Source organism: Marmota monax, unplaced genomic scaffold, assembly GCF_021218885.2.
Source record: "Marmota monax isolate L192 unplaced genomic scaffold, Marmota_monax_Labrador192_F-V1.1 WCK01_AAM20220418_F8-fsc00180, whole genome shotgun sequence".
NCBI classification, from domain to species: domain Eukaryota; kingdom Metazoa; phylum Chordata; class Mammalia; order Rodentia; family Sciuridae; genus Marmota; species Marmota monax.
This window is the reverse complement of record NW_026693881.1, coordinates 2,105,850-2,127,234: the sequence shown is the minus strand read 5'-3', so window position 1 is coordinate 2,127,234 and position 21,385 is coordinate 2,105,850. Positions and strand designations below refer to the sequence as shown.

The 21,385-nt window shown below is 60.7% G+C and overlaps 2 protein-coding genes across 15 annotated transcripts in view; one reads left to right on the top strand and one right to left on the bottom strand.

Moving 5' to 3' along the window:
* Positions 1-4,035, top strand: part of Fancc (FA complementation group C) — a 187,682-nt gene extending 183,647 nt beyond the window's left edge. For all 5 annotated transcript variants that reach the window (XM_046462729.2, XM_058585144.1, XM_058585143.1 and 2 more), the window contains one exon: positions 2,579-4,035. In XM_046462729.2, coding sequence (XP_046318685.1) covers positions 2,579-2,722 — 144 coding nt within the window. In that variant the 3' untranslated portion in view covers positions 2,723-4,035. The remainder of the gene's footprint in view (positions 1-2,578) is intronic.
* Positions 4,036-12,270: 8,235 nt separating this feature from the next.
* The window catches only part of Aopep (aminopeptidase O (putative)), a 312,146-nt gene continuing 303,031 nt past the window's right edge, over positions 12,271-21,385 (bottom strand). For 8 of the 10 annotated variants that reach the window (XM_046462722.2, XM_058585135.1, XM_058585137.1 and 5 more), the window contains 3 exons: positions 17,133-17,219; positions 15,605-15,749; positions 12,271-12,504 (listed from right to left, as the gene is read on the bottom strand). In XM_046462722.2, the coding sequence (XP_046318678.1) occupies positions 15,609-15,749; positions 17,133-17,219 (228 nt within the window). In that variant the 3' untranslated portion in view covers positions 12,271-12,504; positions 15,605-15,608. Of the gene's footprint in view, positions 12,505-13,035; positions 13,201-15,603; positions 15,750-17,132; positions 17,220-21,385 lie in introns of those variants that run through there. The other 2 variants (XR_009228490.1, XM_058585136.1) reach the window with 2 other exon arrangements.

The following is a 21,385-nucleotide window of genomic DNA, read 5'->3' as shown; positions in this document are numbered from 1 at the left end:
GTCAAAGAGTCTTGCTTACAAAAAAAACTGATTAATTGTGAAGAACTCCTTCCCAAAGCCCAGGTGACAGGAGGAGGAGGGGGTGTGGGCCAGACAGGGATTTGGCAGGGATGTCTTCACTGTGACACAAAGTCACGGGCACCTACAGGAAGCAGGCCAGTTGGACTCCTGGACATTGAAACTGTTGGGCATCAAAGGATACGACCAAGACACTACAGAGACAGTTCTCAGAATGGGAGAAAATGTTCTAAAGTCCTGTGTCTGCCAAGGGTTTGGTATCCAGAATGTGGAAGGAATCCTCAACTCAACAACAACAAAGTCAAATTCGAAATCGGGGTAGCACTCGACTAGGCACCGCTGTAAGGATGTGCAGATGGCCAGGACTGGGCAGATGTCAGCAGCACGGCCACGAGGGAAGCACAGACCGCATCCACAGTGAGGCCCACCGCCCTCCTCATGACGGCCGGTAAAAGAATAAAGAAAGTAAACGCTGAGGCTGCGGAGACCAGGAGGCTGCAGTGGCCCAGCCCCTGTGGAAAGGAGCTTGGCAGTGCCTCCGAAGGCCAAACGGGACTCCCCAGGATGGAGCACTTCTACTCTTACACACATTCCCCCAAGAACTGAAAGCAGGAGCTTGGACAGAGCTGCACAGCACATTCACGAGAGCCGGAAGGCGGCAGCAGACAAAAGGTTGAACCAACTGAGGCTCTTGTATGTGGTGGAATATTATTTGGCCTGAAAAAGGGAGTCCTGGTGCATGGCTGTAACACGGATGGACCTTGAAGGTCTCATGCTAGGGAAAATAGGCCAGGCACAGGAGAATGCCGTGGGGCCCCACGGCCTGAGGTGCCCAAGTTCATGGAGACAGAGTAGAATAGTGGGTGCCAGGGTCCGGGGAGGGCGTGGTGAAGAGTTTCTGTTTGGATGATGGAAGGTCCTGGAGACGGCGACTGAGCTGGCTGTGCATTGTGAGCGTGTTCCACACCACAGTCGTCAAAGCCATGCATATTCACTATGATTTCATAAAGCACTCAAAGTGGGCGCTGGGGGTGCAGCTCAGTGGTGGAGTGCCCGCCCTCGCCGCTGGTCCTGCAGAACAGTGTCCAGGGCCCAGCTCTCTCCAGGCAGGCTCTGGTGACGTGGCTGTGAATCCACTGGTGGGTTCCGTGGCACCTGTTGAGAGCCCTGGGAGACCTCCAGGAGACCCTCCTCCCCGCAGGTGGTGCTGTGCAGCAGGCCCAGGGCCAGCCGCCTCTGCGCTCCCGTGTGCCTAAGAGCAGAGAGCCCTGGCCCTCGTGGCCACCAAGCACAGGGACACTTGGGAGATTACTCTGTGCTTTCACAGAATGCATCTGCGACGGCACAGAGGCACCTGGACGGCACGGCACCCATGGGGAAGCCAGGCGTGATTTCAGCGACGGGTGGACTCTAAAAGTCACACTGCAAACAGAGCAGGGGCGGGTCCCAGGAGTGGGTGGGGGCAGGTGCTGCCTGGCGGTGGAGACACGAGCCGGTTCTGACCTAACTGAGAGAGGCTACGCTTGAGAGCGGCTGAGGGAGGGTCTTCCTTGTCCTCGCCACGCACACGTGCACACGCACACACACGCACGGGAACCTCGAGGCTGTGGGCGTGCAGCTAGCACCAGGCTGCAGTGATCACGTGGACACAGCAAGACGCCACAGGTTCTCCTCGAGGGAAACAGCAATGAAAAATAGAACAGGACTCAGAAGAAAAAGAGCTGTTTTCGCCGCTGTGACCCAAAGACCTGACAAGAACAATTAGAGGAGGAAAGGTCTGTCTTAGGGGCTCGTAACCCATCATCTCACCTCTCAGCTGTCTCGCATCGGCTTAGTGCGCTTTCCAGGGACGCCTCACATCCGAACCTCAGCTTCCAAGCCCCCTGGGCTGGGAGACCCCATGCTTGAGAGCTGAGACGTGCACGTCACTGGGTGTCCACAGCCAGCTTCGCCTCCGCCGGGGGTGAGTTGAAGCCGCTGCTTTTCAGCCGTGTGATCCAAGGGCATGTCACACAGGTGCACAGGGGTCAGTCAGGCTGGCGCAGAGCACCTGGATACTCCAGATGGCGCTTGCTCCTACCTGTGACCCAGGTATAATAAGGGAACGTGTCAGGCAAGCCCCAAGCCCGTCTGGGGGCAGCCGACACAATCCCTCCAGTGCAGCCATTGAGGCCGTCAAAACCAGAAACATCTGGGAGAATGTCACAGCCAAGAAGAGCAAAGGACATGTGACACTAAGAGTGATAGGTATTCCTGGTGGGGCTCTGGGATGGCAGAGGAGAACCATGGGGCCGAGGACTGGCTGTGACAGGCGCCCTTGCAGGATGCCGGCAGGAGGGGACGGTGGAGGACCGGGACTCCACCCCTCTTCGCAGTCACTCATGATTCCTCCTCTCCTGGGGGAGTCCGCAGCCCGGGGTGGAGCGCTGGTCTGCTGGGAGCCAGAGCCCCCCTCTGAGAGGAGACCTGCTTTCCCTTGGCGTGGACGGGACAGCAGGGTTGGAGGACGGGAGGGGAGTCTGCCTGGAGGCCTTTTAACTTTCTTCTCCCCCCGTTGCAGATGGCCCCCACCCGTGACGTCACCCAGGAGGTTATTGGCTTTCTGGACCAGACCTTGTACAGATGGGACCAGCTGGGCACGGGAGCCTCTGGGCCAGGAGCACTGGCCAGGGCACTCCTTCAAGAGCTGCGAGCGCAAGTCTAGCGGGGACGCAGGCCCTGAGGCGCCGTGGGCCGGGTGCCATCTGCCGAGGCTGCGCCCCATCTGTGGAGCGCTCTCTTGAGCTTAGAGACTGAGCCATCGCCATCTCGGGATGGTCAGTAGCACGTAGGACAAAATGAGAAGCCGTGTGCTTGACCATACTTGGCCCCTGTACCCACAAGTGACCCCAGAGGCCTGCCCAGCCCAGGACACCAGCCAGGGACCTCAGCAGGATGGGCTGTTCCATTTCTGGTCCTTCAAGCGAGGTGTGGGACTTTTTTTTTTTTTTTTTTTTTTAATGATTCAAAGTCTTTAGACGAAAATCCGGTCAACTGGGCCTTGGTCTGAAGCTTGGCCTCTTCTCCAAGGTGCTTCCCAGGGCTCAGGCTGCTGTTCTCGGGGACCTGAGAAAGGTCATGGACTCTGGCTCCCTGGCATTCTTCCTCTAGGAGTGGACCCCTCAGGTTTCCCCCAGGGCCCCCTGACCAGCCCAGGGGAAAGCTGCTCACCATGGGGGGTCCCTGGTGCTGAGCAGAGGAGCACATGGCGCAGGGAGCCAGCCTGGCCCAGGGTCTCGGCCCTGGGTCAATACTGCCTGCCACCAAAGGGCTCCTGCTACTACGCAAGGGTCCACAGTGGCCCTGGATGCAACAGGAGAGGGTGACACCGCACCAAAACAAGAATTGGGTCCTAACAGAACCAGCGGCCCTGAGTCAGTGTCCCTCAGTTGAGGACGTGGTTCAGCCTCATTGTGCCTTGCACTGCCCTCGGCTCTGCTGTGGAGGTGTGGAGTGACCCGGGGCACCCTCTCGCCCTCTGGTTTATGTGATGGACGTCTTTGGGTCTTGCTCCTTTGAGGTGTGAGGTTTTGTGGGGTTGGAAGTTCACCTTTAGGGGAATCACGCTGCTGAATGAGCCAGCCCCAGGCCCTGGGGCCTGGGCCTTTCTGCTGGGGAACGTCTTGGTGTGGACATCAGGGTCACTGTGGTGTAAAGGTTCCTCAGAGTGCACAGTGGCCCTGGAAGGAGGGCTCCCTCCTGTGCTGACTCTGAACCAGAGCCTGGGGACCTGCCCTGGGACCTGGGGTCAGCCCCTGTGGACGTGACGAGAGGCTGGATTTGGTGGCAGCACGTGACCCCAACAGGAGGGGCCCCGGAGGCAGAGCCCCCGTGTGGGTGGGCTCCAGAGGAAAATGCAGAGCGTCCTCCTCACCGCCAAGTCCCCAGTCGCCCTCCCTGCTCCCAAGTTCCCTGCGATCCCACCTGACCCTGTGCCCCGCAGTCTCACAGCAAAAAATAAAGCCAGGTGCTTTTCCAGCTCAGGTTCCAGCCACGTTCCTGGAAGGTCTCCTGACTTTTCTGTGCCCTGTTGGTAGAGTCTCCATCCTTGACTCGGTGCCCTGGGCGCAAGAGCTGGCACCTTCCTCCTGGTGCCGACCAGCTGTGGTCCAGTGAGCCCCGGCCTGGTGGGGACTCCTGCAGGAAGGCAGGGCTGGTCTCGTGACTGATGCTTCCCCTGTGCCCTTTCCCATGCCCATAAAGGTACCCAGGGGGAGGTGTTCCAAGGTGGGAACAGGGCAGCTAAGGCCACAGCCCCAGGGACGCTGTACAGCCTCGCCCAGCAGCTCCCACATCCACAGGGACCCCAGGCTGCCGGCCACCTGCTCTGCTGCAGAGAGGGAATGGCAGAGAATCAGGCCCCCGAGGGTTGTCTGGCTGACCCTCCGTCCTCTTCCAGCTGCCTTAGGTTCTGGGGAGGCTGGACATGGGGTTCTTCTAGTTTTTTGAAAGTGGGGGTGCAGCTAAAGGTGCACTTCGTGAGAACACGCGTCAGGCAGAGGCCGCAGGCGGGTCCCCGGGCCACATGGCACCAGCCCCAGCCCTGCTGGCAGTGCACCTATCTGTCGGGGGTCTAAGCCCCCACTCGGCATCCTAACTGAGGTGCCTTCAGCAAGGACGACACTGGGGACCCTAGACACGGGCAGCCCAGGGGCTGGTCCTGGTGTGGAACTCGCTGACCTTCTCCAGCGTTTCTCCTGGGGATGCGAGGAGGAGGCTGTCCCCACGCCTTCCTGACAGCATCCAGCGCCTGCCCGGCCGCCAGCGCCCAGAGCCCCCTGCCCGGGGCAGAACCTGCCACAAAGAAGTGGCCACGACTGGGCACGTCTTCATCCCAAACAGGCAGCTTGCACTGAACCTTTGATGCATTGAATGTTTTAATTTGTCCCTTAACCACCCCCTTCCCCCTGACTGTGGAAGCTTCATGTCGCAAAACCCAGCTCTGATCCTGAAAAGACTGACCGTGGTCACCCTCGGGCCAGGAGCGGCCACCGAGAGGGTGCTGTCCTCTCTGGAAGCCATGCGTAGCGTGAGTGGGACCGTCTCATTCACCGTCCTCCCCCCTCCCAGGCCGGCAGGGCTATGGGGCCGTGTGCCCTGCTCCTCTCGGTTCAGACTCGTGTCCTTTGCCCTCCTGCTCCTCGGAGTCAGGACGATGGCCTCGGCCGGCTCCATTCAGGCCTCCACGTGGCAGCCCGTGCTGCTCTGGGTTTGCTGCCACCCAGCAGCCTCGCTCAGCCTTCTGGGTGACCGTGTCCTGGCACAGGAGCTGGGGCCTGGGACCACGGCAAGGAAGCGTCCACGGGTGCAGATGGCCGTGGATGGGACCCAGCTCCGGAGGAGCCTCCTGGCTGAGCACTGGCTGCTGCTCTCTGGGCCTGTGTAGCCCTCGCTGCCCGGATCTGACTAACTGGTGGCCACAGGTGCTTGGCAGCCTGGTAGCTTTTGGTTGCTGGGACCGAGATTCCCGACGAGGGCAGCCTGGAGGAGGAAAGGCCAGGTCGGCCGGCCAGGCTGCTCGGGCCTGGGCTGAGGCAGAACGTCATGGCCAGGGGCGTGGTGGCGGACGGCTGCGCCGCCTGTGGTCGCCAGAAAGCAGAGTGGGCGTGAGGAGCCAGGGTCACCAGGCACCACCCCCAATGGCCTGCCTCCTCAGCCAGGCCCCTGCCCACTGCCGTGCTGCACTGTCCTCCTGTAAAGCAGGCTTCACCCGAGTTCCCACACTGACCGTCCTGAGCGTGCTGGGGACACTTCAGACCCAAACACAACGGGCAGAAGTAAGAGCCAGCCAGGGGCGGGGGAGGCCGACACTGCTGCTGGGGTGGGGTGCCCGCAGGGAGCTGGAGGGTCCCCGGGGCAGTGGGATCCCTGGGGAGAGCCTGCAGAGGGCAGCCAAGCCCAGGACGGCTGAGATGGCCGCCCTGAGCCCTGGAGGGCAACACTGGGGCTCTGCCCGGGGAGGATGGGGGTGAGGAATGTGCTCCTGATTTGACAAGGAATCCTGCGTCCCAAGGAAGAAGGCACAGATGCCACAGAGCCGCTGTTTGCCTTGCTCTCCTCCCAGCCTGTCACCATCCCCCTCCTCCAGGTGCTGGGAGGGCCCTGTCCTCCCCTGGACCCTGGACCCTAACATGGAGTCGGTGGGTCTGCATTAAGAATTCTGGGTTATCAACCATCATGAGCCGTTTCACAACCAGAGAACCCAAGATAAACTGGGTCAGCTTTGTGTCACTGTGACAGAAGTACCCCCAAGAGCAACCTGGAGGAGGAGGGTCAGTGGGGCTCGGGGTTCCGAGGTTGGCGAACTCCGCTGCTCTGGGCCCCGGCCAGGCGGAGCGCATGGAGGAAGGGTGTGGCCGGAGCTCTGCAGCCAGAGAGCAAGGGGAAGGGGCCACTGGGAGGAGGCCCCCTGCCAGGGCTCCCCCAGGGACTCGCCTGCCCCAGCTGCCACCCAGTGGGCCACTCAGACGAGGGTGGACGGCCCAGGAGCGCCCCCTGAGCACTCCTGCCGGGCAGCCATCTGCAGGGCCACCTCCTATCCGACGTGGCAGAGCGTGCTAAGTCTTGGCCTCCTAGACTCGGGGCCCAGGTCTGCTTATACCACGGATCCAGGTCACCACCCTCATCAAGAGACTCGCAACGAAGCACCTCACGCGTGGACCCCCTCCCGGGCGGTCACCGTGGCCTATGGTACTTGGCGGTTTGGGAAGGAAACAGATCCGTGAATTTTCTCGCCCCACCGCCCAGAACTGGGGTTGGACCCAGGGTCACCCTCCACTGAGCTGCGCCTCTGGCCCAGGATCCTGCCCTGAACTTGGGATCTTCCTGCTTCAGCCTCCAGCCTAGCCGGGACTGTAGCCCTGACTTGAAAATGGTCGTCTGGACTTTTCTGTAGCAGTAGGTGGCCTCCTAAACCAGTGCAGGACACTCCCCGGCCTCTGGTGATGGACAGCAGCCAGGACTCTTGGCTGTAAGCAACAGAAACAGGCACTGGATGGGAGAGGGGGCCAAGATGGCTGGCCAGCGCCACAGCGGGCTGGTGGTGACGCCCTGCAGCCTCCACTGGCCGTCCAGGCTCACGGCCCTGGAATGGGCTCTCTTTGTGCCCACTCCTCTCAGAGCACGACTGTGGGACTCCTGGTGACACTGGGGCCTGCACTGCAGCCGTGAGGGGGGCTGGGCACACAGGTTTATCCAGCTGCCCCGGTGTCACTCGGTGCCTCTGAAGATGTGGCCCACACTTTGGAAGGCAGATGCCACAGTACCCTTCTAGATGGCCCGTGGCCAGTCCTCAGCCCAGCGGTCCACGGCACAAGATCAGGCAGCGGGGCTGGGCAGGAAGCTGCCCGCAGTGTCCATGGCTGTCTCCAGAACATGGCTCCGTTCGCCTCTGAACCCAATGGTCCTGGGTGGCTGTCCTGAGCACTGCAGGACCGTCAACAGGAGCCTGGCCTCCCCTTCCCGGTGCTGGGTGCACCCCTCCCCAACACGGTGACAAGCCAAGCTTTGTCCAGACGTTGCCAAGTCCCCTTCCAGCTGCGGACCACTGCTGTAAGTGGGGGGCTCCTTCCTTTGGAACGACATCCAGGATGTAAACACCAGCTGCTGTGGACAGGACATCAACTCTAACGGATCCTCATGGGAACTGAGCAGTCTGACTCCCAAATGCATGTGAAAAAGCGACCCTCAACATCAGGGTACTGTCCACACACAGCACAGTTCCATGTGGAGGCAGATGACCAGCTCAGAGCCCTGCGGGGACCCCACCACCCTGCGATGGGGACTGGTCTTTGCAGAGGCTTGGCCACGTTCTGTAGTTACCCTTGATTCCCCCCTTCACCCCACATCCAATGGAGGCAGCCCCTGACCCTGACTGTGGCTCACCCACCACTGCATACCACCTCGGTCTTGGACGGGACTCCTTCTCGTGCCCAGCAAACACTGAGGAGTGTCACAGGAGTGTGGGAACGTGGCCAGGCACTGCCATCAACAGGGAAAGGATGGTGGACATGACGCTGGGTCTCCACCTCCTAGACCCAGGGCACTGAAGGCACTGGACTTTCTCCACCCAAGGCCTCACTGGAGGCCACTGGGCCTCTGTCTTCTCCAGAGAAGGCTCTTGCGGATCTGCCTGGGGAGAGGAGGGAAGTCCTGGGGTGGCAGCCGCACTCTGGGCAGGTGGTGTGCTGCCCGGTAAATGCAAACTTGGTTCACAGCTAGGTGGAGCTCCCTGGCCTCTCTCTCCCCTAGAGCTCCTGCCACAACCCGCCCCACTCATTCCTGTCCCCGGCAAGTTCAGCGACTGTCAGAGAAGACTTTCAAGTCCTGCAGGGGCGAGCGCCTCTCTGCACCTCACCTGCAGCTCCCTCCCCTGTCTGGGCCCCAAAGGTTGAAGGGCGCGTCCATGCACCCTGCAAAGCCAGAAGCCACAGGAGAGACGGACACGCTGGCCGAATCCCACACACAGAGGACACCCTGGGGGAGACATCCACAAGGCAAGTCCAGCAGCCAGTTCTAACTTGTGGACCTCTTCTACACATCTAAGGAGGCACTAACCAGAGAGAATCGGGAAGGGACACAAACACTGAGGAGGTGGGTCACAGGAGCTGCCCTGGAGAGGTGTGTCTTCCCTGCAACCCCTTCCCCAAACCCTCTGCTCCCTGGCCATCATGCACATGCAACCCCTCGCCCTCCCACCATGATGCCCAGAGCAACGGAGCTGGCCCCCGTGGACTGAGTCTCTGCAACTGTGAGCCCAAACACACTCCTCGTCCAGGTTGGTCTAGTTGGTATTTTGGTCAATGCAGAGCTAACACAGCTGTCCACGCAGCGTTCCCTGGGTCAGGCATGGCAAGCTGTCTGGAGAGGCGTTCAGGGGCACAGGCCACATGCAGGGACACCCCTTCACACAAGGACTGGAGCGTCCTGGGATTTGGGTGTCCTGGAACCAGTGCCCCAGGCACCGAGGGCGGCTGCGCTGTGCTCCCTTGGGTGTGTTTCCTGGAGGGTGACTGACGGTACCTTGGCTGGGGACACGGGGATCAGTACCCTCACAGTGGTGGGCTTGGGGAAGGGACCAGGAGACAGGGAGGAAACTTCCTTTATGTCTGTATATTGTTTCTATTTCTTTGCATGTTTGATCTGTAAGAAAAAGAGCTGTGACCAGCACACGGAGGTCCCCGTCTGTCCTGGGCTGGCCGCTGTTGGTGCTCTGGGGAGCGGGTCTGTGTCCCTGGTGCTGTGCTCCTTGAGTCCCTGCTCCCTGAACGCGTGTTCTAGCACTGGACAGAGAACCTTCTAGGAACGACCTGCTCCGTGGCTGGATCCTCGTGCCCTGGGACTGGGGCTTCGTGGAGGAGCGTATGGGGCCCTGACCCACCACCACTGTGTCCGCCCAGCCTCTGGCACTGGCCCCTTCCCTGCTCTCCACGTGGGCCTCCCTGCCTGCAGGTGTGCTGGACGCACCGTCTCTGCAGTCACTAAAACACAAAATCAGGACATACCATTCTTTCCTGAGACTGTCTTTTCTTTCCAACTTGACATGAGTGCAGGTGTCCAGCCCACTGACCAACAGTTAAATGGACTCCCTCCTCACCTCCCTTGGCCCCAACTCCCATCTTCTGAAGCGTCCCCCTAACTGCCCTGAGCGTCCCCAGAGACCTGAGTGCTGCAGTCAAGGTGAGGAGCAGGTGTGCCAGCCACGTCCTCAATGCTGCCTCGAGAGGCCCGGTGTCCAGGGGACCTCGCGGATGCACCCTCCCTCTCCCAGAGGCCTGCTCTGCCAGACCCAGTGTGCGGGGGAGGGCTGCCGGGTGGAAGAGGGCCTCTGGAACCCGGGCTCTGGGCCTGGCCACCTCCCCACAGGCAAGAACACCTGCCGGGCTGGCCACGGCCTCAGACCCAGTGCCCCGAGGCCCGGCTGAGGACGCTACAGGTGAAGGGCACAGAGCAGCTGAAGAAAGCAGAGGCCTGGCTGGGGTGTCCTGAGGACGCCACAGATGAGCTGCCTGAGGGCGGCTCCGTGTCCCTGTGCCCGGGCTCTTGTCTCCCAGGCAGGCAGCCTGCCAGGGGAACGGGACAGACAGTCTGCCCGAGGGCACCCAGGACCTGGCAGTGGCCACAGTGTCTGGCCGTGTCTCCAGAGCAGTGGTCCCATCCGAGAGTCCTTGGGTCCGAGGAGCCAAACCCCTGCACTGGCCATGTCAGCTGCTCGGTACTGACCAGACCTGGCCTGTGGGCTGCCTGGAGAGGAGGCCACAGCGCCTCGTCGCCCATGTCACCTGGCCTCGTTGTCTCCCAGCACTAACGTGCCATCGCCAGCTGCAAGGCCACACCTCAGTGACCACGCACCCCAGCCTCTCTCCTGGGCCTAGTACAAAACAAGAGGGGGTTTGAACCGGGGCTCGGCCCCTGCCAGGGTGCCCAGGAGACCCCGTCCTGAAGCCCTCCCAGCTGAATGGCCACTGCTTCCCCCAGGAGGCCCTGGGCCTCGCCTTCCACAGTGTCCTGCTGGTCGGCTGGAACAAACTCCTCGCTGGCCATCAATCTCCCAGACAGCCCCGAGGGTGGGAAAGACCCATAAAGCTCACGCTTGAATAGTGCCCACCAGGCCCTTCCCCTTGTAAACCCCACAACCCAGCTGGAGGGCCATGGTCATTGTGCACAGTGACAGTGACCAGGAGGGGTGGAGGCCCTGCCCCCCACCGAGCTCGGCCTCTGGGAACTGCCCTGGGAGGCCCCCGCAGCCCACCCGGACCCCACCCCCACTCCCAGACGTCTGGCACCTGACCTTGGGCCTGGGCGGCTCTCAGTGCTCTCAGCTTGGTGTCCCCACCTGTGGAGTCCTCCTGTGGGTGGCCCTCGCAGCAGGGCCTGAGATAGTCCACCAGAACATCCCAAGGCTGGCTCCCCACAAAGCCACCGTGCTCTGAAGCCAGTGTTCCTTCTGGGGACCAGTGTGACAGGCCCCGCCCGCCCACAGCCGAGCACCCAGGCTGTGTGGAAGGTGCTGCCGGGTCAGAGGAGCCTCCCCGGCGGGGCGCCTTGTTCACAGGCTGACCCCGTCCAGGCAGCACCCGCCTCACGGTGGCTCCCTCCACAGCACCGGGAGGATCTTGGATGTCTCTGCTCCAGGTGAGGGCACCTTGCTTGTGCTGTAGACGACTACTTTGATGTTTTGATTTGAAATTCCAATAAAAATAAGTGTTTTTAAATCCTTTAATTCTACAGTAGAAGCCATCATGGGGCACGGGGACGTTTGCTCTTATTGCTTTTCCTGACCCCAGTCTGCACTTCCTGTCTGGCCGATTCTCTGCATTTCTCCCTGATGTCGCCCAAAGCCTCACAGCCAGGTGGTGGGTACCATGAGGGGGACAGTCCGCAGTCTGGGTGGTCTGGGGTGACCCTGGGACTGGATGCAGTGGGGACCACGGCCGCTGTGCCAGGCCAGGTCGGATGGCTGCAGAGGGATGGCCAGGGTGAGCTGCTGGGGTGCCAGGCCCACAGGCTGCATGGTCACAGCAAGCACAGGCGCCGTGGTGGCCCCGTGGGGTTTTCACGTTTCTAGGAACAGGAGTTGTGAGATCAGCTCTCCCGCGGGCGCGGCCTGCCATGGGCAGCCTGGCAGAGGCCCCGGTCCTCTCCATGTCCTTCTCTGAGGGCACCGAGAAGCTCGCTCTCCAGCTTGCCCTTTAAACCTGAACCCTGTGGGGACGAGAAAGGACACCACCACAGACCACTGGGTGCCTCGGTGGACCCCAGACACTGCAGGACAGCCCGGCAGGGCACGATCCTTTCACCCTCACGCTCCTGCCCTGGAAACAGCTGGGACTAGCTGCGGTGGGAAGGCCCAGAAGAACATGCGTTTTTCTTGTCAATGTGTTTTTATTTTTAAACAGTATCAGATTCAGAAGAAAGAGGAACACGAAGACCAAATCCTTCACATTTTATTAATACGCCTAAGATTCTTATCCTGCATTTTTACAAAAAAGTATGAAAATTTTTCAAAAATCTGAATATTAGACACATCGACAAAACGATCTGCAGAATCTTCCGGGACTCGCCCAGGAGAGGAAGCCAGGGGTGCTGGCCAGGCCCGTGTGCGTAAGATGTGCCTCTCGGGAATCACAGGAACCTCTGGGCGCAGCCACCGGCAGAGAGGCTGGAATCAGCTCTGCCATGTGTCCCAGACCATCCACGGCTGGAAGGCAAGAGGCCCAGCTCTGCCACACAGACTCCACACCTCAAAGGTGGGGACTGTGTCCGAAAGGACCCTCCGCTGCATGGACTCAGCAGAGCCCTGCTCTGGACAGAGGGTGTGGCGAGATGCACGGTGTTGTCGACTGACGGCTTTAGCAGCCCCCAGCCCCTCCTTTGATGTCCAGGGTCAAGGCGATCCTGGTCCCACCAGGGCTGGGAGGAGACGTGTCAGAGAACCTGTGATCTTTCCTGCAAAAAGAAACAGCAGTAAAGTTTATTACCCGGTCCCAGGGAGGGATTCCTGCTAAAGAGCACCTTTGTGGGCCTCGGCTCTGCGTCCGGAGGACAGGATGAGGCCAGGCCCCATCTTACGCCCCGGGAGTGGTTCACGGTGGCACTGTGCGCCACCCCTGCCCTCACACCTGGCTGTGAAACCCTGTGGGCCATGCCTGGAGGCTTCCTCTACCAGGCAGACCCCAGGAAGAGCGCTCCCCTCAGACTCGTGTCCACCAGAGGCTTTGGGAAGCCTAAGCCGCCTGGCGAGAGGTGGCCCTGCCTCCCTCACACACCGGGGCGGTCACAGGCCCTGGCACCAGCCCATCTGCCCTGAGGAGTGGGAGCGCAATCCTTGGGGTCGCCAGCTCCACGATCTACAAACCCCCACACCATGGGAGCACATACAGATGGACACCACGCTGGCCGCTGGGGTCTGCTGCTGGCCGCTCAGGCCCGTGTCCGTGTGAGTGGACGTCCCACCTGGTGTGAGCTGCGGGCACTTACAAACGGGAAGGCTTTTGCTCAAGGGCTCGACTCCTGTTCCTGCTGAACTGAGCCAGTGTGTAAAATGAGAACTGATATCAGCTCAGTAGGCACCGGAGGGCGGGTCCAACTGACAGCCCGGAGAAGCAGTGCCTCGGCTGGAGCTCGTGCCATGTCCACCAGCGGCTGCAAACACAAGAGAGAGTTCACGGCGCCTGCGAAGTGACAACAGAGCCCCCCACAAATGTGACAGTCACAACGTGGCTTCACTGCACGCAGTTTTAGAAGGACAGCGCCTGCGACCTTTGGTACCTGACCCTTGCGGACAGCCTAGCAAGTGGGCAGACGGGTCTGCAGGAGACTGGGCAGCCGGTGCTCTGCCGCAGCCCTGGCAGCGGGCAGAGCGCCCGGGGCAGGGGTCTCCTCCAGGGTCGTGCTCCACACTGGCCGGGCGCTCAGCAGCACCGTCCCCGTCAGCCAGGCCTTGCACAGTGGCTCCGACTCAGCCGCCCGTCTCACCTTCTCTTCAGGTGCAGAACTTAGCCACTGTGAACAAGGCGGAAACCAATCACTGTTCACCATCAGCTAAGCTCTGCACCTCGTCAGAGAGGTCACCGCGGGCAAAGGTAAAGGGCCGGCGAGCGTCTTCCTGGCCGTGGGCGTCTTTGGTCTCCAAGGGCCATGAGGCGCCTCTGTTCTCCACGCGGCAGGCTGAGGGCAACTACAGGTTGGGGCGCAGCCAAGGTCGTGGTTGCGTGGTAATCCCTGGCAATGTGATTTTAATCTTAAGTCACAAATCAGCATGCCAGGAACCCAAGCAGCCAGGGCACTCGAGAGCAGCGCGGTGCGGGCGCTCCCTGGGCAGGCCGCACACCGCCAGGCCGGCGCACCGGCCGACAGTGCCATCCAGACGCCCAGGGGTTCGCGCCACCCAGCTCGGCACCCAGAGGACCCGGAAGGCCAGGGCAGCTCTGGAACGGGAGGTGGGCGCCCATCGGCCAGCCTGGGCAGAACTCCGCCGGCTGTCCTGCCCGGTTCTCAGCCTCCTGCTTCTGATTCTTGGAGACATGTGCTTTCTCGCCTCAGATCTAAGTGGCCTGCCCGGGACATCTCTGGGGGCCTCTCCCAGGGCAGCAAGAGCTTCCTCGCTGAGGGTGCCACTCGGGAGCAGCCCTGGCTCAGCAGGGACACAGGCGTCTGCTGTGGTCCCTGGGTTTGGCTACAAGAGCAGGGACAGGAACAAAGACTGCGCAAAGCGTGGCAGCTCTGGAGCAGGACGACTCGTCGGCCTGCTTAGGGACAAAAATAAACGACGATAACAATGAAGTCACAAGGAGCTGGCACTCGGAGGACTGAAGAGTCACTCAGGAGGCTGAGGCAGAAGAACCACAGGTCTGGGCGAGCCCAGGCAACTCAGCCAAATCTTGCCTCAAAGAACAAAAAGGCTGGGGATGTAGCTCAGTGGCAGAGCACCGGGTTCAGTCCCCAAATCGGTGGCCCCTGGAGAGCTGGCCATGCCACAGCAACTCCTCCTGTGTGGTGCCATGGCTCCCGCAGCGGCTCCTGCTCAGCTCCTACCCTGCCCTGGGGAGCCGGAGCATCTGACGTCCCACCATGACACTGTGCGTCCCTCAGTTACTCCTACTGTTCCCTCCTCCTGGAAAACAGGGCCCAGAGTCTTCTGGAAGAGCACAATCACACTTGAGAAACCTCTCTTCCTCTTTAGTACCAGAGTTCTTACAGGAAAGTAAGACATTTAAACAGTCAACAGAAATGGGTTTGGTAAGAGCAAAACAGTGAACTAAATGTCCAGCAAAGCGCTAAGAACCTAGACTCGGATCCTGAGATATTCATTAAACCACAGGGAAGCTTTAGGGCAGGACGGACACTTGAGATCTGGTGCTGTTTTTAAAAAAAGGACACAACATTAGGCATATTATTTAAGACTCTGAAGAAAACCCAAGAGGACAAATGGTTCTGACCGTTAGAGGAAGAGCACACCTGACCACCAGGGCCGCGCTCAGCCCCGGGGTCCCCCGCTTTAAGAATGCGGACACCCACGTTTAAAGACTGCCTGCCAGGAAGGAGAGCTCCCAGGCCACCTCCAGGCACAAGGAACGGGGAAGTCACTTAAGCAGAGACTGCAGCACAGTGAGGGGGAGGGAGTCAGGGTGGCACTGAGCGAGGTGCAGGCTGCAGGGACTGGGGAGCCTTGTGGAGGAGAAAGCGCTGCAGGCCGAGGATGGACGGCCGTGGACATGGAGAGGACCGGGGCCTCTGCCAGGCTGCCCATGGCAGGCCGCGCCCGCGGGAGAGCTGATCTCACAACCCCTGTTCCTATAAACGTGAAAACCCCACGGGGCTACCACGGTGCCTGTGCTTGCTGTGACCATGCAGCAGACGAGGTGCTCAGGGACCCTGGCCTCATCCCCAGCGGGCTCTCTGCCTCGGCTGGAAGTGCCGCCCGCCCTGCAAGGCAGCAGGCTGCTGAAACCCTGGGGCACCCTGGTTTGCTGGGCTCCTAGGAGGGGCACGTGGCAGAGCACCTGGGTTCAGTCCCCAAAACCACAGGACAGACGGAGAAAATCACCTCTTTAGAACAGCATCTGGGCTACCACATCGGCTGAGGGTCCATCCATCTGCACCTTGGCCAGCTCGAAGCACCTGCGGGCCAGCTGCTGCTGTCGGGCATCCTCGCTCACCATCAGCTCCCCGTACAGGTACACGCCCATGGCCTATGGGCAGAAGCCACAGTGTCAGACACTCCTCTGCCAGCCCCGTGCCCTGGGCAGCCGTGCTGGCCTCCCCGATAGCAGGGAGCGGTCCTGTAACTCAGAGCCACAATGCCTGGCTCCTCCCTGTTCTCACCAAGGCCCCATGAGCCTCTACTATAGCCTCTGTCAACAGATTCTGGTGGCTTCCCTGGTGCCAGCGAGATGGCATCAGCAAGGCTGGGGTGGAGCCGGGGTCCCCACAACAACCTCCATGGGAACACGGGGGTCTGTCCCAGAGACAGGGATCCTTCAGGGAGTGTCCCAAGTGACTCCTCCTTAAGGCTGTCACCCACCAGGGCAGCAAGGAGCACACCACCCAGCAGCCATGGGCAGGGGGACCCAGTGCCTGTCCCTTTGCCTGCCTGACCACTTCCCACGGCAGCAGACACTGGTGCCCTGTTCTGAGGACGGTGCTGTGGAGACCCCATCTGCACTGCCCCACTCACTCACAGCCACCAGCTGCTTCTGCAAGATGGGGCCCTGGGCCTCTGCCTGCTGTGCGTCCCACCCCTGGTCACCCCAGGATGCGTTCTGCTGGAGCAAGTTAAAAGAAGTGCCGCAAGACAGCACAAGATAAAAACCCAGTGGTCAGGGACTGGAAGGTGCACTTCTGAGAGGCTCCGACAGGAGGCCCTGGCATGGTGAGGAGCCACCTGGGCCTGAAGCCAGGGCTTGTGGGAGCTGCGAGGAGCCACCTTCAGGAAGAGCCAAGGTGCGTGCACACCTGCCCTTCTGCGCTCCTGCTCCACTGGGCAAGAGTGACATTTCTTTGCCACAGGTTTTATGCTGCTCTCAGTGGGATGAGCTGCTCACTCACTGGCCGTGCCCTGGTGAGACCCCACAGAAGTCCCCTTCTCCACACCATGCCCACTCTGCACCCAGTGGACAGCGGCTCCATCCCAGGAGCCCACAGCACGGGGCAGGCAGCTGGTTCAGAGGCACTGCTGGGGGGTGGGAGGGTACAGGGTCCAGTAGGTGCCCAGGGTGGTGATCCCCAGGATGTCCTACGGGGACATCAGAGGCGGCCAGGGAGAACATCCCCCAACACGTTTGCACACACACTTCCTGTGACCCCCGAGTGCAGTGCCATGACCTTGGCCAGGAGACCTGCAGTACACTTGCTCTGCAGAGAGGTCAGTGGTCCACGGCAGGCCAGACCCCAGGAGCACTTGGGGTGCGTACCTCTCTGCCTCAGAGGCACTGCAAGGGGACAGGCTTACGGGGCAAGTGAAAGAGGCTGCAGAGCCACCTGGGCCTGAAGCCTGGGCTTGTGAGAGCCGCGAGGAGCCCGGGCGCTGTGCAGAGGGCGTGGCCGGGAGAGGCCAGGCAGGCCGCACTCCTCACCTGGTCCTCCAGAAGGAACCTCTCCACGTGCCTGTGCGCCTGGGCATGCCTGTGCTTCACCACGAGCTCGCACCACCGGTGGCGGACCTGAAGGAGCAAGAGAAACCAGTAAGCCACAGGCGGACAAGGATGAAGAGCCTCCGCACTGCCCTGGCGGCTCTGTGGCTCAGCGCAAGCTCAACACCTTCTGCCATAAACTCTGTATTAGTCCCGTTTATTTTTAGAAGGAAAAATCCAACTGCTGATGGGGAGGGCTGCTGGTCAACTCCAGGGGGGCCAGGGCCTGTGTCGGGTGGTACGTCCTTGGCTGTTTCAGACCCACCGCACGCTGATGACGCCAGAGAGGACTGGGAAGTGAGGCGCACGCTGGGCTGGCCAGGCGCCTCCCGCAGAGCCCTGTCCCTTCCCCGTGGCCACCCTTCCCGGCCCCCAGAGTCGGTTGGTTCTCAGCTGCTAGTTCTAACCAAAAACCGCGAGGAGGACACCGCTCTCTGAGGTCCCCAAGAGGCCAAGGGCCCCTCTGCATGCATGGGCAGGAGCAGGGCAGGACACCCTCCACCTGGAAGCCCCAAACGCGTGCTGCCCACATGCCTGCTGCCCTGGGCATGGGTGAGCCAACGGGTGCTGTTCCTGTGACAGCTGTGACACTGCAGTTACATCGGCAGGAATCTGCCCGTGGCCACGGGCCCCTGGAATCTGCAGGTGCTGTGGTGGCCCCGCCCCAAGATGCAGGTGGGGCCACCAGGGCCAAGGGCGCTCTGTGGCCAGCCCTTCTCCTCACCCAGGCAGGCTCCTCACAGGAGGTGTCACCTAGCGCTCAGGCTGCAGGGCCACCCTGCTGCTCGGTGCCTGAGCCCTCCACATCACACAGCCACTGGGACTTCTGTTCCCCTGCTGCTTTGGCACCACCCAGAAATGGACACGATCTGTGGGGGTTTTCTATGAAGTTTAACATCTCTGCCTCCATTTTGCTGGGAGTGGACCTTCATTTTATTTTATGTGGTGCAGAAAATTGAACCCAGTGCCTCACACGTGCCAGGCAGGTGCTCTGCCCCTGAGCCCCAGCCCAGCCCACAAAGCCTCCTCGCATCACTCTAGGTCCGTGCCGTCGTAACACTTCCTCGTGATTCGGTTGTGGCAATGAACCAGCATTGTGGCTAGAGCCCTGCAGGCCACACTGTCACCCACGGACCTGGCTCATCTCTCCTCCTTCTACCATAAGCAGATTCACCAGCTAACGGTTAAGAAGGGGTAAAGGAAGGAAAGCTTTCAGGAAGACTCCACCAGGCTACAGGGCACTCCAAGACCAGGTATTGGGCCAGCGCCACCCCCTGAACTTCTGCAGCAGAACCCCTGGGACTGGAGGAGTTTCAGAGGCATAGGGAGATGAGCTGATGGCCCTGGATCCCCACAGCCAAGGGGAAGCAGGTCGGGCGGCAGAAATCTCTGCACCTTGGATAAAACGTGCTCTCCTCCACAGCCGGGAAACCCACGGCAGGCCGCACGGGGAAGGGCAGCCCACAAGATGTTCTGCACAGAAGGAGCAAGTGGGCAAAGCACAGAGGAGCCAGCTCACCACAGTGCCCAAGTCCTGGAAGCCAGTGGGACACGGGGCCCATCCAGGGCCACTCCAGTTCAGAGGCCTTGCCCCTTCCCTTCCTCCCCCTCATGGTGCCTCACGCTCTGCAGACAACCCTGAGGAGGGCCCAGGCGGGTCAGTACAGGCAACACCTATGCTCAGCCCCAGACCGGGGGTCCCTGTTCTGCATCTGTCCTGGGGATTTGGGAAAGGGCCTTGCTTCTCTCGACTGCCAAATGGGAACGAGGGGCATACTGATGACCGGTCCCGGTGTGACCTGACCACCTGTGCTTGGCCAGACAGGTGAGTGCAGCACTGGTTTTCAGACTTGGGGACAGAGGGTTCAGCCCCACCTTCCTCTCCGTGTTTTCTTGGACTCATTTGCACATACAGGAACCACAAGGCATGAGCTAGGCCCACTTTGGGCAGTGGCAGCCTGTCACCTGTCACAAGGGGGCACAGCACAGTGAATCCTGGCTTCCGCTTCTGCTGAGACCCCAGAGGGCAACGCAGCGCCCCACAAGGCCAGGCAGCATGCAGCGGCCTTCCTGTCAGCCCACCGCACTCCGCACTAGGGCGACAGTGTGCAGGGCGAGCTGGCACCTGCTGGGCAGCACCTGGCCCTTCCTAGGGCTTCTCTGGGAGACAAAGGGCAGTCCTCATTCTTCTCTCCAAACTCACTGGGAGCACCCCCGACACACTCCCAGAAGTACCCCAGGGAGACTCCTGGCCCTGGAGACGCTGCGCTGGTGGGAGCAGGCCCCGCTGCCGGGGTGGGGGACAGGGAAGCACAGATCACACCGCACACAGAAGCAGGCCATAAGAAACCCAGGTCCCCCGTACGTCTGCCTTTTTTAAGTGAAAGACTCAATTAATTAAATAATGGGGTGGTGGTCAACTTGTCTTTTTTTAACTTCCCTGTCAAGATTAAGGATAAGCCACAGGAACCTGCACACATCTACGCAGACCTGATACCCTGCGGGTCTTCCACGGTCTCTCGTCCTGGGTCCCAGGCTCCCTCCGCAGCACCTGGGGGAGAAAGGCCTCCCGGCAACCCTCCCTGTGTGCCCAGGGTGAAGGCCGTGCTCACTCAGAGGCTGAGGGCATGCGGGCGGCCGCCGGCCTCACTCCACTAGCCACTGTGCCATTGTGTACCTAGGAGACACATGCTTGCCTGTCCTCGTCCCCTGGGCTGGAGCAGCGGGTGGCTCAGCGCTCCTCAGGGAGAGACACTGGGGTGCCTGCCCTGGAGGGCATGGAGGAGCATCAGTGAGGGCCACGTGGAGACACTGCCCACCCCTTGCAGGAAAGGCGGGAAGGAGACCTAAGTTGGACCGTCTCGCCCCGCAGGCTGCTCGGGCCACAAGCCCACGCTCAGGCAAAAGAGCTTAACGTCAACCTGGACGGCGGAAAGGGCTGTGGACTGCACTCAGTGATGTTAAGGACTCGCTCCTGCAAGCCTGGAGGAAGCCCAGTCGGCAGCAGAGACGGGGAGTGGGGCTGGGGGGCACCGCACTGTTTGACACCAAGACCCCAAAGTCGACCTGTTTCTGACCTGTGCACACTAGGATTGTTTCTAGATGAAAATAAAACATATTCTAAGTAGATGTTCTTCCTACCCCTGTGCCCACTCAGCCCCTGGTCCGTCCTGTGAGCGGCCACCATACCCGTTCCACACACAACACAGACAGATGACAACGTGCAATGCACTGGTTCACACTATCACTAAAAGTGAGTTTACAGAATGTCTTGACTGACCGTTCCAGGAGTAGAGAAAGCAACGGTGCTGGGTATTCTCCTGCAGCATAACTTAGCAGACCCAGTGGACATCTGTGACAACAAAGACTAAAAACCACTTCAGTGCCATTGAGACCAGGGCACAGGGCGCTCTGAGGGGCTCTGCAGGCTCCTCTTCAGAGGTGGGGTCTCCAGAGCAAACTATGCACACCTCTCCCTCCGACAGAGAGCAAGGGGCTTCATGAGGTGGAGCAACATACACTCCTGTCTCCGTGGCAGACCACCACGCTGGGTCACCAGGCTTGGGGACAGTGAAAACTGGCGCCGGTGGAGGTGTTTGCTGCCCTCGAAGCCAGAGTCTAAGAAGGGGCTATTCCCAGAGCTGGAGGCAGCTGCGGTCAGGGCTCCACTGCCAGGGACAGTGCTCACTGCCCACTGGCCCACTCCCCACTGGCTGAGGGGTGGGAGCTGCTTCTAGAACACAGGGGGAACGAGGAGGCCCAAGGTGACAGGGTGACTCGGGCCCAGGTGGACAGTCGCTCTGGGAGGCTCAGAGGCCCTTCGACTAAGAGCATGGTGGACCTTCTCCATGGGTGTGAAATTCTCTCCACAGCTGCTCATGTACTGCCATGTTTGTTCCTAGTCATTGACTTGTTAGATGCTTTTGAACGCTGGGGAACTTGGCTCTCATCTTTGAATTGCAAACATTCTCTCCTCTGTGCCAACCTTCTTCTCCAGTGTGCTCACGGTGGCTCTGCCTGTGCTCCTGACTGTGGAGCTGAGGTCTTTTTCTCCTAATGGCTGCATCTCATGGGTGTGCACACGTCCAGACCCACCAAACTGTACACTGTAAGTAGGCATGCTTTATAGTTCTCCAGTCATCAGTAGAGCTGGAAATGCAACGCTCACACAGTGACCAAGGCCCCCAAGTCACTCA